The following is a 16,308-nucleotide window of genomic DNA, read 5'->3' on the forward strand; positions in this document are numbered from 1 at the left end:
AGATAAGGACCCCAACAATGCATGGTCAAATAAACAGTTATGAAGCCTACAATAGTATCTCACAGCTGAATCAACAGTATATACAAGCTACTATCGCCCTCAGCTCTAGCTTTGATCATACAAGACATGGCTGCTGCAAAAAACAATGTTTACAGAATTAGCAGAGTAAATGTCCAAGGCCCTAAAAATAGCAAACCTGATTAGAAGCATTCAAGATGTCATTCGGTGGGAAAGAGATGTTAGTGCAAATACAATTTCATGTGTGGGAATGTGTGGCAGTGAGGCAATATGGCAGGTGTCAGACGAAGGTGGGATGTTCTCTGTGTCTTACTGTAGGAGGTCCAGCAGCATTCAGATTACAGTCAGAGGGCTGTGATGTTACACTGCAACATGGATTCAGTCCAAAATGAAAAGCTGTTGCGGTAATGTAATTCTCTGGAATGGCCCTTCCAGTGAAGAAACGCTCATTTTGGGTAGCACTGTACCAATGCAACAGGAATACACTTGCACTGCAAGTATAAACCTTACACTCATTTTCTTTATCCACTTAATCCTTATGGTTGCACTGGGCTGGAGCCTATCCAAACACAGACTCGCTGGAAGACAGAGTGACACCCTGGACGCATCGCCAGTCCATCACTAACCCTAACACACACAGACAGACACTCACTCTCACATTCATAGGGTAATTTAGCGTTTCCAGCCCACCTGACTTGCATTTCTTTGGAATGTGGGAGGAAACCGACGCGCCCAGATGAAACTGACGCAAAGGGAGAATATGCAAATTTCACACAGAAAAGGCCGGGTATCGAGCCCCGGGTTCGTCAAGTCACCCAAGCACAAACCAGGCATACTCATACAGGATGATGAATATACCAACATTTCTAAAGTCATAGAAATATTGCAAAGAGGAACACATGAATTCAAATCAATTGAATAAATACCACAAAGACCACAAAGTTAATTCTGAGACACCAGTTCAGACCCAGCATTTTAGCAGGGACATTTCGCTGGGTTTGTTTGCTGTCTGCCCTCATTCCAGAGTCAGACATCTTTAACAGATTGGTTGTGCCGTTAAATCCTCTCTGAATGAACCCAGTGCATGTAGAAGGCTGTTTGGTTTCTGTTTGGGTAAATAAATAGATTCATTGTCCTAAATAATTAACACGGCCTGGGGAGTGGCATTACATAAGGGCTTGTCTTTACAACTCCAACATTCAGTTTTCATTTGAAGTAAAAGAAACGAAACAAAAAAAAAACAGTGCAGCAAGTGACACTGGTCTGTCCGGCTGTCATGAGCCAAACACGTCACATGCACCAGGTTCAGGCAAAAATATATGTCTCAACGAATGAGAAGACATTAATGCCTGTGAATCAAGGGCCTCTAAAAAGAGAACAATTTTCTAATAATAGACCACTTGCACAGTGAGTCCCATTGTTTTGAAGACTATAGGCAGGATGTGCAGTGGGCACTTTGTTCAGATTTAACACAGAGGACTGTGACCAGGTAAACAGTTGTTTTTGCCCCTCACTTCTTTCCTAAAAACTGTTGTTGACAGGAGGAATGCATTGGATAATTTTTACAAACAACATGGAGGTGATTCCCCTTCTTCGAAGATGTGAATGGCTGGCTAATTGCTCCAATAAGTTCCGATACATGTTTCATATCAAGATAGTCCTACCAATGAAAGGTAAACAAATTCAAAATACTAATGGGTGGGGCAGAGGGTATAAAACTATAATAAAGAAATCTAACATTTTGAAAATAATATTTCATTAAACACACCAATAAAGGGCACAGACGTGAAGAAACTATAGTAATATGATTGATATGTGCTGATGGAATAAATTCCAAACACATCAACATGCTTTGTAATTGCTTTTCAAGGGCTTGTAATGTTTCAGTATTAATGAAGGGATGCCTGCAGCTTGCAGACATATTGCATAACAGAGAGCATTCTCTCAAATCCCTCAAGTTCTCAAAAGCTTTCATTCTTAATGCTCAGCAGAGAAGGAACAGAGCTCGTAATTAGGTTTAACTGTGTGAGTAGTTCAGTAAAGATGCATTATAAAACTGCACACTGGAATCAGCGGAACACTAGAAAATGTGTCTCAAAGAATTGCTTTTATTTGAGGGTGTAGTAGCTTTAGAGCCACTATCTGAGCCAAAGACAAGACAAGAACAGCAGATGGCTCATTTCAGAAAGAACAATTGAAATTCATTTGCTAAAAAAAATCTCACCAATAATATCCAGTTGAACAATGATGACATCTATGTGCGCTTGGTTGCAAGCCAGGAAATTTTCAGAATTAATCAAGAGTAACTCTTCTAGAACCCACAATTAAATCAACTGTCCATCACGAGTAACAGACACTGAGAGGTCATGTGGAAAAGAAGGTTTGTTTTCCCTTCTTTTTGGCTTATTTTCACAAAACTAAAAAAAAAAAAAAAAAAAAGCAAAACAAAGCTCGAGTGAGAAAAAGCAATTCATTTGAAATTAACTGATGGATCTGTATGTTTATTTTTCTTGACAAAAGCTGTCTATCATTTGGAATTAAAGTTTCAATCGGTGTTGCCGTTGGATCTAAGCAGTGTTTCAGTATTTGACTGAACATCCCTGCTGTCTGTAAGCTTCTCTCAGTGATGACTCCACCGAACAGGAGAAAAGAGATCACACAGCCCAGAGAACACCATTCCATCTGGGCACTTTGAAAGGCTTCTGCTCTGGCCATAGCTGCTACTTGTGAAAAATCAGAGCTATGTCAGAAATGGTCATCTGACAGGAGGACTGGAGAGGCTTCTCCTCCCTGTAGTCTCTGCTGTTCCACACACTTGGTACAAACAACAGCTGCAGCATGCTCACACTGTGCCAAACGCTGACACCCCCTGGCAGAGGATCCCAACTCTGCCCCTCGGCCAATACCACACCCCAAACTTAAACCTTACTCCGCACTGAGTTCAAAATGCTGCCTGCAAACCAAACCAAGGTTGTCTCAAGTCATTCGTCAGACTTTCTAACCAATGCCTAACCAAACATCTGCTTGTAACCCAATATCTGATCAAAATGCCTTTTGGTGATCTTCCTTAATTTATCAGTACTGAATATAGCACCGTTCCATAACGGCATAATGCGTTTGATCAGAAATACTATACGGGATACAGTGTGCTGAGTGACAAGGAAAGAGTTAAACTCCACCTGCCTCCGCCTCTCACACAGTGCATTGCAGCCATGACAGGCTGTCCGGTCATTGTGTACTGAGGACTTAGAGGGATGTCATGGCCCGAATACCTTCAGGGTTATGCTGGTCTAGGCATCTTGCAGACCCTCTCCAGCCTTATAAGGGCTGCCAGGGTACTGGGGAAAACAGATGCACCTGTCAATAGAGGGAAGGAAACTGGAGGAGGGAGGACTGGATGGAGGTGACAAGTTTAAAGGAAACGCTGTGTTTATTTACCTGCCAAAGTCAGTTGGACAGCTGATCGCCTTGCCTGCTTAACCTTTTCAAGCAAAAAGACCACACTGCGTGGCTAGCTGCTGAGCAGTTTCCCCTCTCTCAAATTCGACGAGCGTATTGTACATTTCCTCTGGTAAGAGGAGCAACACATGTATTCACTTAGCATGCAATGAAAATATAGTCGGACAAAGGCACTACCAATCAATGGTGGTGATGACCGTCTTGGACCAATCACAGATGGATACGTAAGGATCCAGCTCGCGTGCTAAGCAGGAGGCCTATTGGGCAGAGCTACAGAGAGCTAATGAATCTCTCCGGGAGGACTTACCCGCTGGGCTGGAGCCCGCACCACTTGGCACTGAAAGGTCTGTGGTATCCAGCATGCCACCTAATGAGATGCACAGAGTGATATGATTAACCATCTGCATCCTTCTGCCAACTAGCAGAGCATGTGATGGAGATGCCAGACCAGACATGAAAATGTCATGTAGATCTATCTTCACAGCACACAAAACGGAGACATGTTCTCTCGCCAGTGTCCTTGTGGTAGGGCGTATGGAAACAGGGCAGATTTCACTATACTGTATGATTAAAGGAAGCAACATCAAGCTGTCTTCAGTATGGTGTTTGTTATCTTTATAAAGTATACACTGAGAAGGGAAATGCAGCCTTCCGCTGTAAAGACACATCTGCAACCAGCAGGTATTCATTCTCTTGGACATCAGGCATTCATCTTAGCCTCTCGTACCATCTGCACTCAACCAAGGTGACGCTTTCAAGAGATACACTTACGTCAAAGCACACAATGCCAGCATGCCACCTGGGCTTAGAAAGGAAAATTCCCCATATTTTGAAATGTGATGATCCAAAATGCATCTTTTTAATGAGATAAAAATGTGAGACCTTGTCAAGAATGATAAAGAATGAGGAGATATAATATAAAACAGCCATTTAGTAAACTCCGTTTGAATGTTTAGGTTTCACCACGCGTGTCAGCCAACTTGGATTACTCTATGCAGTATATCAGAATCCTGTAATAGTACTCTGGACTGGACTTTCTCAGACAGCTCCCACAAGCACTTACTGTTGTAGACTGACGTCATTTCTCCACATTGCCTATACAGTGAAAAGGTGTGAAGATGAGTATTTCTGAAGGTGTCAAGAGTGACAACCATATCACACTAACACCGCTTAAGAGGTGTCAACATGACCACATCCCATACATCCAACAGACCTTTGCAAAATCTTTTAATATTTAACTGATTCAGAATGTTTGAAAATATTATGAGTGGTGACTCTATACGCATTAGAAAAAACCAAAGATCTTAAATCATCCTCATCAACCATTATTGTTCTTATGTGGTATGTCTTTATGTATTTTTTATGAAGCACGTCAAAGACAATTTTCTGTCATGCTTGTGACAGACAATAAAACTTTCTGAACCTGAATCTGAATCACCCATTCTGAGTGAAAAGGATCATCCTCAGTATGGTACTTTGACCAATACAGAAATGAGATCGGGGTGTTATCTGCTGACCTGCATTGCTTGCACTGCTTGGCCTCTGCGAGCCTCCGCTAGAGCCCACATTCCTGTGCAGAGAGGCCTGAGGCGGGGACAGCATCCCGCTGTCACTCAGGGAGGCGGTGGCGGCTGCCAGGGCCTGGGTGCCCAGAGTCCCTCCTGGCTGGTACATGGCATTAGGGTTGGATACGGGCACTGCCACATGCATGGAGAAGTTCTGCTGGGGCAATGCTGTGGGCTGCAAGAGGGAGACAAACACGCGCACGAATACGCACACACACAAACACGCAACACACACACACACACACAAAGACGGACAATCAAAGGCCTGATGATGAGTAAAGGTACAGAGGTTATCTTGGCCTCATTAACAGAGAGGGTTAGCCTGAACAAACTACTATCTTCACAAAATAGTCAGGCCAATCACCCTAGAGAACTGCAAAGGCATAAGGAATAATAATAATAATAATAATAATAATAATAATAAGAATAATAATAATCACTCAGAATAAAGCAGGATATACATTGTAATGCTCTATAGTTCCTTTATACCAAAGAAAATATTAGGAAATATTTTTGACACACATGTTCTAAGGGCTATTAAGTAAAATACAATTATGAAAAAAAAGTGTATTAAGTCTCATTAACATCATATACAGAATACACACAAATCATCTGTGCTCTGCTCACAAAAAAACAAATAACAGAAAACAAATTAAACAAACAAAACATTCCAAAAACATGCGTTCAGGTGATCACTTTGGCATTGCAGTAGTCAGCACTACAGATGTACTTTCTTCTTTCGTAACAACACTGTGTCATGTATTCCTTGGCATAGCAAAAGGGGAGGGAGTGGGCGTTCAGTACTAGAGGAATTGTGACTCACTTGCATTTAATCCATACCTACAAAGTGCTGACTATGCAAAGCTTAAGTGAGAATGACAGGTGGCAGTGAGAACATTTCATCATAGCATTATCCAGTGAGGCAGTCAGGTGTTATCATTAGTTTGTTAATGGCAAACAGTGATGCTCTTCATGTCAGGAACACAGAGAAAACAACTGCTTAGTAAGCACTACGTTCTTGCACAATTCTAATATTGTCACGCATGATAAGATCACAGTAGACTTGTGGTATTTTAGAGGGTGACCCAGTGTGGTGCTTGATGAAGGAGAAGGAAAATACAGAATGATAGTGCAGCGTTATTGTGCTCCGGAAACACTGTACTGATGGAATTGCTCAAGATATAGCGGGAAGCTCAGGAGATACTCTAGGCTACATGGGGAGAGATCATACAAAGGCTGAAGGGGGGAGGGGGAGTAGAAACACCAAGCATGAAAGAAGCATTTCCCCTACATCACATTATCAAGGAACTGTGAAAATAAAGGAGATTCAATTTTTTTGAAAAATCTGCTTTGGGGTGAAAATTGAGTTTCGGTGGAAATAAAACCCACCCATAAATCACCAAACCTGCAGAACTTTATGGAAAAAAATCAAATTATTTTCTCACGGTGAATTTCACCGTATTATATTTACCTTACTGATGTGTTCAATTAGCAATTGATATTCGATTTATGATAGCATGACCATGATACTATGGTGCGATCTTTCCAGTGTGTGACATTTCACCTGTCTGTACAATGTGATCTTATCAGGGTGTGCCAAAATATCAGTTGCAGAACAAATAAACATAAGAAACGAATGCGCTCCCAGTGAAGGGGGCATAAATGTTATGCCAGAGTAGTTCTGAAAGAAGTTGACAGAAGTTCTGGGGGGGTAACAAAAAGAGGAAAATTTAAATGAAAAAGAGAGTGAAAATCCTTTGTGCCACAAAGCCAAGCAAAAACGTTGCATTGACAGTACTTACGATTTTATGATTTCTCATCATATTATCAAACTCCTCATTAATTTTTTTATACTTTTCTTCTGTGTGAGGAGTGAGGACATATGAGGCATCAGGGTCCGGGCTATCACAGCCTCTGTGTTCTTTCTTGTTTAGCGCCTGTAGTGAACATCAACATAAAGACAGGAATCAACACAAAATAGCAAGAGACGAAGGAAGTACTTACACCACAGCGCTTGTACATTAAATCACTCTCTTCGCTTAGTTTGCCGAAATGGTCGTCCATGAGGGGGCTGTGCCCAAAACAGTCATCAGGATCAGGACTAGCACAGTCATTATGGCCTTTGTTTCTTAATTTCTGAAATAAAATTGGACAGTTGATAAAAAAAACAGTATACAAGAAGTGGCTCTTTATTTTAGCTTATCACCAAATATACATTTCTAGCAGAAAAAAAAGAGTGCATCAAAATCTAAAGTTATATTATATCTGTCCTTTTTTTTAAACTGTATTCAGACATAATGGCTGCTATACCAATGCTAGGCTAGGCAGTAGACAAATATATGGCTATGGCACATTGGGAAATTGAAATGTCATTCCATATCCTTTCACCCTTCAGAAGTGTTCTGCACAAGAGAAACGAAATATTGTCCTTCCTTTTCCCCTCTTTCTCCTTCCCATCTCGATCCCTCTGCCCCGGCTCCCTCCCTCCCTCTTCTTCCTTCTCTTGCTGCAAGTTTGTGTTTGCATTTTTCATTATATTTCAGTTATCATAAGCCACCCAGCTGGAAGACACCCCGGCATAAGAAGATCCCACAGCAGAGCACTTTAGAAGGTCCCGCTCCTTAATTCAGTATGGTTGTCACTCATGGGATCTTATCAAAGTTAATTCATGTAGGAAATAAAATGGATTATCAAATGTGGTCAAAGATGCTTATTTGAGCATGAAATGGAGCAATTATTGTAAGAGCAAAGAGCACATAAGCGCATAGGGTGATATGTTGTGGTGTTATAAAGAGCCTATTCTAACTCTTTAAAAAAAAAAAAACATGCTATACAACTAAACAAATAAACGTCGTGCTCCATTGCTAACTCTCATAGAAGCTGTTCTCTGCTCCTCATTAGAGCTCTGAATAGCAGTGTTAACAAGACTTGCTGACAGCATGTGACAGCTTGTGATATCAAGGCAGTGTACATCAAAACATGATTTATGTGTGGCTCTGTAGGTTTCTCTATCAGGCTGCTGCAGGTCCACAGCAGCGCCCTGCCCTGTCTGTGGGCCTCGTGTCTACAGGAAGGTCGCTGACTCCCGTGGATCCAGGGGTCGCCGTCTGAGCCAGAGGAGAGGAACCTACACACACTAATGAGACCTTACTCTCTGTCTCTTGTCTTCATCACCCAACAATGTGGAGGATTGTGTGCGTGTGTGTGTGTGTACGTGCAGGTGTCCATACGTGCATGTCTGTGCATTGTGTTGGGTGTGGGTGTGCGTGTGTGTGTGGCGAGGGGTGGGGGTGTGGGGCATTGCTGCAGCTGCTGCATCCTCTGACAGTGATCTGACATTATGGTTAGGTCTGTGCAGACAATGCGGCTAACCCAGCACAGCTCACCACAACCTCAGTGTAACTCATATTTCCTACAACCTCCATCATGGCTTTGTGAGACTATTACTTAGCGTCATTAAATCTAGTTGATTTCGCCCTTCCAGCGCTCTAAATCCCTCGCTGCTCGGCTCACCCCTGCATTAGCGTGCATGCCGTTTCTGAATCAGATTTGCACATATATTGCCACGGCACAAGAACGATGTTGATGTACATTGTATGGATGGAAACGTGACGGCTGACAGCTGTGCACAGCTGCGACAGAAATAAGGAAGCTCTGAAAAGCACCCACATCTCCTCAGACATAACTGTCCGTGATGCCCAGGGGAGAGAGAGAAGTCTTCTGGATAATGAATGGTAGGCCCTGTACCACAGATGCATTGCTGTTTGGTGTGGTACAGAGCAGTGGCATTCTTCTCATTCTAAGAAAACGCCTTCCTGGTTCATTTCCTGTTTACTGAACTAACCCTCTTTAGTTAGTGTCCTGAAAGGCCTGTGTTTACTGGGGGGAAACTATGCACTTTCTCCACCAGAGAGCCAAAGATCTGATTTGAACCTGCAAATTTAAGTCCCAACCTGCTCATTATGGGAATAGCTTGGTCGGGCTGGTCGGGCATGGCTGTGTGACATGGGCAGGGCCGCACGACTTTCACAACAAGCCTGGCCGGTCTTCAGCCTGCCGCACCCACAGGCCCAGGCCACTTAGGGAGGGGCTGCAGCAGCACAGTGGGTGAGCTGGAACCAGATAGCACCAGACAAGGACAGGCAGCACTCAGATCAGCACCATGACACAACATGCATCACGATGATAAATATTTTCTCGGAAGACTGGAAATACAAACTATTGAGCTATGATGCAAACTGCTGTAGAGTCATACTCTGTGTGCACAGCATTTGGTGCACATTAGTTTGTCAGCGAACGAGTTAATCATGACTGACTGGCTCTCTGCGGCGCGCTTATTATGCATGTACGAGACTGAAGGTCTGGGAAAGCATGGCTGTAATTCTTTCTTAAATGACTTGGCATGTTTTGGGTGTCCCACAGACGCTGCCCACTGCTCCCAGTAAATGGATCACTAAATCAGCACATGGCCAAACAGGTGTCCCTCTCCCAAACACCTGTCAAGACCTGGCTCCCCACGCTGGCCAATCAGAGGCAGCCGCGCAAAGACATGGCCGTAGAAGGGACCACACGGAGCCCTGAAGGCCACCCGACCCGAGTCCAACTTTGCTGTTTCATATCAACGCTGCTGACTGCTCCAACCACTGCAGTGTTCTGACCTAGAAAAAGGAAAACCTACAAGAGACTTGACGCCCCCCGAAAAGATAACTTCTTTTTGTATTATGAATAGTTTGACAAAGAAGGAGTTTCAAAATGCCTTTCAAAAGCTGGATCAAGCTGTGTGGTTTGCACTTTGGAAAGTAAAGTTGGATGGATGTGAATACAGTAGAGGTTGGGATTTTCAGTAGCATTTATGATGACAGATATGGGCTCTGTTTGTAACGGGGGCCGCAGAGAGTACAGACAAGGGAACTTGTGTAATCTATTCACAAGGCCCTGAGAGGCTCACAAAGATGAGTGGGAACAAGGCCAGCTGCTATTTTCTCACAGCAGTCCAAACCTGTATTGATAGAAATTTGGCTCTACACATAAAAATGAGACTCTGAGTGCCTGACATCAAACCAGCAGGGCACTATTGTGTGTGTGTGTGTGTGTGTGTGTGTGTGTGTGTGTGTGTGTGTGTGTGTGTGTGCGTGTGTGTGTGTGCATGCATATGTGTGTGCGTGAGCAAGTGTGTGCATGTCCGTGAATGCGTGTCTGTCTGTCTGCTTGTGTGATACTTCAACTTATCCTAAAAAACATTTTCCATTGCAGGAGGCCTTGAAGCTTCCTTGTGCTGAAGAAAACATCTATCTGTCATCTCCACCTGTGTCCCGACTGTTAACCTAGCTGTAACTATGGGGAGCATTCAGCACAGTAATTGCCTCTCCAGTTTTGCACTATATGTTCGGTACAGAAGGATACAGCACAATGCAAGGCAATCTGGCATACCACTTTGATTTAGTATAAGTGCGACTTCTTTATTTATTATTTTGCACAATGATGCTTCATAATTGAAAATATAGACTTAATAAGCCAAGCAGGACGTTAATAGTCAAAAACATATTTTCGAAAGTTCATCATTTTACTTCATACCTACAGTAAGTTCATCGTTAGACCTTAACTTGACAACTTTGTACACTACATTTTTTCATTGAAAAATTGAAGCAAACACTATTCCATGAATTAAAAATAGAGCTGAAACCATTGCATAAGCCACCTACATCACCTGCTCCTTGAGAAGTACTTTCAGTGAAATGGGCTCAAGCAATTTACTTTGCTGTGTGTGTCTTGGAACATCATTTCACTCTGATGTCCTCCCTCTCTTGTGTCAAGAGAGCTTTTTACGTTTAACTTATTCATGTACTGTACAGTACTGTATGTGAATAGAAGGCAGGGTGAAAGGAGACAGATAGTGGTTAGGTAGAAAAGCTGAACTTCAAAATTGTGGGGGAGATGGCTGAAAGGAAGGCATGAAGAGGCTGTTTCCATAGTGTCTTCCATTGTGCCTGAATCACAGCAAAAAGCTATACTTAGCTTTCACTATTGGTAGAGTGCCACCTGACCTATGACTAGTACAGCGGAGCTCTGATTACGGGCCCCTCAACAGCAAGACAGTTACTAGTGAAATGGCACCATAACAACAAATGACACAAAATGTGCAAAATTGGAGTATATATCGTGAATGTTGTTGATGAATGCTCCGTTGATGAATGCTCTGTTTAGTAAGCCTTTAGCCTTTAGTAATATACTTAGAAGCTATATTTTAACTGCTTGTTGTGCAGAGGCCTTCCCTCACCTCATTTCAACTGGGTGTCCCAGCCTCTCTCGCCCTGCAGTGCTGTGAATTAGCCCTTGTGCCCGCTGCCACACTAAGCAAGGTAGCGTGCTAATCCTCATGACATCACCATTGTGTCCAGGCTGTTCCATCTAATGTGCTTATCAAAGGGCCTCTTTGAGTGTGAACGCACTAGGAAATCAGCATGGGGAGGCGGCTGATAGGAAGGCTTTTATCTGCTAAGGAATATTTCTGCTCTTATATAACATCTTAAGAGAAAAGTCTTTCACCACCATGTTCCCTTTCCCCCCTGGTGCTGTAGTTTTCACTTGAGGGGAATAAAAGCCTCTGTTGGTTGTTCTTTGGGCAGTGTGCGCCATGGCCCAGCACTAGGTTAATGTACTGCAGCAGGGCTACGGCTGCCTCTCTCTGTCTCCCCTCATATACTGAGTCGGGAGTGAAGGGCCATTAGATAAGGAAACCTCTGTAATTCCCAGACATATCTTGTTTAATCTCATGACCATTACACATCGAGTGGACTGACACCAGGATGTGAGGCTAGATTCATGTCCTTCCTTTGGTTCACTCTATTGTCTAGTTACTCAGTCGACAGGAAAAGCAGTGGCAGGGGGCAGGCTCTCAGCTGAACCGTCTGCATTTTATTTTGATATTGTTGCCGTAGCGCAGCTGTTTGAAAAACAATATACAATATAGTGAGATCCAATCCCTCCTGACATTACAATGACAATGGACAGAACACAATGAACTGAGAGCTCAAAGTCAGGCTAGTAGTGACCCAGTAATCCAACGTGAGTCATGCGCTCCAAATCTCTAAAGGAGAGATGCATATTAGAAAGAAGCTATCATCTTATTCCAACCCAGTATACAGTAAATCAGATGATTACCTGTGGCTGACCGACTAGATTGTCACTTAAATATAGCCTATCCATATTATCGAGTAAGAGGCAATTGCAGTGGAGTGAGCAGTGCCTTTCCTTAGAGAGCCAGCTGCTCTGAGACTGTGGTGAATGACTGATGTGACAAAGCTATTAGCTGCCACAGTCAAAGAGAACAGTCTCAATCAGCGGACTGCATATTTTCAGTATAGACAAGAGGGAATTAAAGTACAAATTGAGGATAAAGGCATACCAATGTCATCATTATCTACAGATTGAAAAGAATGGGAACACAGGCTCTGTTCTCACTCTACAGAAAGAAGTGGTGGCAAGCATATACAACAGATTGTAAAAAATTACAATCTAGACCAAAAACATAACCATTAAACAAAGATTATTGAGAATAAACTAGCTTTCTCACCCTTTTACTCTCTGTCTCTGTCTCTCTGTCTCTCTCTGGTCATTGAGTGGATCATTAGCTGTCAGGGCCCTTGAAACCATACCCCCAACCCTCAACTCCCATTCCTGCTCACCTCTAAAATATTCATAAGGACAATTAGGAGTTCCGATAAGGCGAGTACGGAGGGCTGGGGGGCGTGCGGCAGAGAGGGCAGGATGTGCCAGCAGGACGTCTGTTCTGCAACACTCTATACCCAGACCACAGACCTGTCCTCATCAATCTGAGACACAGCAACCTCCCTCTTTGCCCCCAGTCAGGCCAGGCAGCCAGGGGAAGGTGGCACGGTGCCAGCTAACCCCCAACCCCCTCCTCCCAGCAGGCTTTGCTCTGTCCTCGCCCCTGGGCAGGAGGGGCCGGCCACACAGCACTCACACTGGGAGGAGGGGGGCACAAGGGCAAGCTGGTTGTTGCACAAGCTAACGTGCAGAAACCACGGTGCATGAATGCAAGGTCTCATTTCAGTCTTTTCGGCCCACAAGGTCATTAAAGGACGCAGGGGGTGGACTCATGGATTGTGGTTCTCATGAACTTTAACTTTATTAGTATCATTGTTCCTCTGTCCGAGCCATTGTGGTCATTCATATCAGCTCTGCTTTTCACCACAGAGCCAGCTTAGTGATGCATTCTGACTGTAGCTCTCCTGTAATTTAACTAGATCAAACCAAATTAGGCCAGCTCAATGTCTGACCCATTTTATGTAGTACGTTCTGTATGACAGGTGTCTAGATGGGACTTGAGAAGCTATACGTTATATACTGTAGTATGCTCACTATGTAGAAAACATATGTTGCTATATGCTATATGAGGTTTAAAATAGAAATACAAATAAAAACATTAACACGTTTTTAATTGGGCAACATAGTGTGTAATCATGTTTTAGCCTATGTCAAAGCTAATATATAAAGAATACAGATCTCAAATAGTTGAGAGAGCAAAACACTAAAAAAACAAAGTGAAGGAAATAGTGGGCAGATACCTCAAGGCTTCAACTTAATCTGTCAGTGCTAATCATGAGAGAAAACTGATGTGTCAGACATCTTAATGTCACAAAGTGCTGTAAGAGGAGCTGCTACAGTTAAGAGAAAAAGCCCTCTTTGCCTCCACTCTGAATTGACTGAAATAACTGCACTCAGTGGGTTATGAGAGAGATTTCTCAGGACCTGTAAGTAGCCACCACAAGTGTCACTAGTAACCCTTTCACGCCGGACTAGTGACCCGGACACACAGAGTCAACCCCAAAAAACAACCAAGATCAGGGTGGAGAACCAGGTCAAACCCTGTTCGTCTTGGTGTCAAAGTTTAGTGCTTAAAGAAATAGTTCACCCAAAAATGAAAATTTTGTCATTATCTACTCACCCTCATGCCAGTTGAAACACTGGTGAAGTTATATGTCAATATAACACATAGTGAGTTAGCTGGCGCAGCTTCATATCAGTCTTCTCCAAAACAACTGGGGTGAATGGAGACTGTTTCTTTAGAGTTCCAAAAAGGGCAAAAAAATGACCATAAAATTACTCCAAACAGTGTAATCCAAGTGTCACTGTGTGTTATATTGACATACAAACTTCACAAGTGTTTCAACTGCCACAAGAGTATATAATGACAAAATTCTTATTTTTGGGTGAACTATTCCTTTAACCCGTGTTCCATGACATGTCTTGAGAGTCATGTCATCAGCCACGTTGAACAAAGAATGAAAACATGGCTTTTGATGACGCTATAAGAAGACAACCTGTAACGCGGGATGGAGCGTACCATGATATTGTTGCATGTGTGGTATACAATAGGTCATGCTCCTCTGCTGACTGCAGCCAGGTTAGGTTGATCAGGTTCTGTCTTATTTGTGGAAAGGTTGAGATCTGTTTACCAGGTTTCACGCTAGGTTCAGAGAGAGAGCTGCACCCACACCAACCAGTTCAAATGCAGTATCTTATATAAAATATCTATATTGGTGGCATATTCTTCAACCTTGAAGAATGGCCATCTAACCATCTAACCACTGGTTCAGAGTGAGCAGGGAATCGGATCAGCGCTCTATGATATTTCCCAAACATCTTAAAAAAAAAATGAACTTGTACATCTTATTTCTTGTTTCCTTAGTGAATAAACTCTGGTGCTTTTAGTTCAAGACTGTGAGTGAGGTGCTCAAGCATTTGAGATTAGAGTATGTCTCATTAGTATCACTGGAAACTCATGTTTAGAAGAAGGCCCCATGGCTGGTGGTCTTTTGTTGTTGTGTCTCTTTTCATTCTATGCTGTCCAAGAGGACCTAGATTTGAAATGAGAAATACGAATCATAGTTGAGAGGATGGAAAACAAGCTCTGACGTCAATGAAGCTCGACATGTGCCAAAAACAAAAATCTCTTAGCAGTAACCTAGTAACAAGCATCACACACAGGAGTGCAGAGACATAATAAAACAATGGGAACATGGATGTAAAACACACAGAAAACCACTACTTTATAATGGAGCTCAGCCACTCAACAATTCACAGGAAAACTATTGTATACTTTCACATATACAGACACTTACTGTAGTTCAGTTGTATGGAATTCATTGCAAGTGACTGCTGGTAATGGACACTTTCATTTTAATAATCAAAATACATTTCCAGTTTGAAAATCAAATGTATTTCCTCAATTACCAAGTAGCAAACTGTGTATTCGTTTCATAACAGTAGATAGAAATAACAGGATATTCTGTGAAATACATGAAAATTACCACCACAGTTACTTTCATTACACTCAAAAAACTCCAACAGAGGACTGGTGACCCTTTTTCACTAAAAGCCCAGAGGAAAAGGAGTCCTTGTCCTATAAAGAGGGGCACTTTGAAACCCAGCATGTTGCTAGCAACAATACCATTAGTACTGCTTCACTCACTGTGGCAAGTGAAGACTTTTTCAGACAACTCTCACCGCAGTACTTGGAAATTGCAATAGTTTGATCATTTAGAACTACGGAACAGATATAAATGTTAAGATATAAATGTTATATGCCAAGAGGAGAGCAATGATTTGCGTATCCTTTTCTTCAACAATGAACAAGAGAATTTCCACTAACACATTCCTAACTTCATAAATAAAACAGGTCAAAATAAATGTGTGTCATTGTATCATTACTGTAGTCCTATATGTACAAAAAGCAGTAGGCCTCTGGGAGTATATCACACCTATTTATACAAGGAAACGATTGAATGTCTCAGGTAAAATGCATTGTTGATTGTATTCTCAAAATAACCAAGAACTAATTGTAATTTTTATCTTGTCATTCTCTGCACATAAGAATCACAATGGCTAATCACACAGTTTCTAACAGTTGAAACAACATTCTGTAACTATAGGCTGACAAAGGACAGGGTTCCTATGTATTGTTGTGGTTGACAAAGATCTCCCTCTCTCTTTGTTTTCACCATACACATTTGTAAGTCCTCATTTATTTTTAGGTATCTTGTCCTACTGCACTATTCTCAAAATAGACTCTGGTGCTGTAGAAATACAGTGTGTTTGTTTTGACTGCAGACTGGCAACATAAGTTCACTTTGGACCTGACCCGTCCTGAAATATGCGCCAAAAGTGAAGCGCCTGCTCTGAAGAACACAAAACACTTTGTGCACACAGGAAAAGAGGAAGTTGCACATCTTCACAACACGGT

At 42.4% G+C, this 16,308-nt stretch overlaps 1 protein-coding gene across 6 annotated transcripts in view; it reads right to left on the minus strand.

Moving 5' to 3' along the window:
• mef2aa (myocyte enhancer factor 2aa) overlaps positions 1-16,308 on the minus strand; it is a 62,718-nt gene that overhangs the window by 9,779 nt on the left and 36,631 nt on the right. For 4 of the 6 annotated variants that reach the window (XM_078282931.1, XM_071927247.2, XM_071927245.2 and 1 more), the window contains 2 exons: positions 6,845-6,979; positions 4,995-5,217 (listed from right to left, as the gene is read on the minus strand). In XM_078282931.1, the coding sequence (XP_078139057.1) occupies positions 4,995-5,217; positions 6,845-6,979 (358 nt within the window). Of the gene's footprint in view, positions 1-4,994; positions 5,218-6,844; positions 6,980-7,046; positions 7,179-16,308 lie in introns of all 6 variants that reach the window. The other 2 variants (XM_071927246.2, XM_071927244.2) reach the window with 1 other exon arrangement.

Source organism: Centroberyx gerrardi, chromosome 4, assembly GCF_048128805.1.
Source record: "Centroberyx gerrardi isolate f3 chromosome 4, fCenGer3.hap1.cur.20231027, whole genome shotgun sequence".
NCBI classification, from domain to species: Eukaryota; Metazoa; Chordata; class Actinopteri; order Beryciformes; family Berycidae; genus Centroberyx; species Centroberyx gerrardi.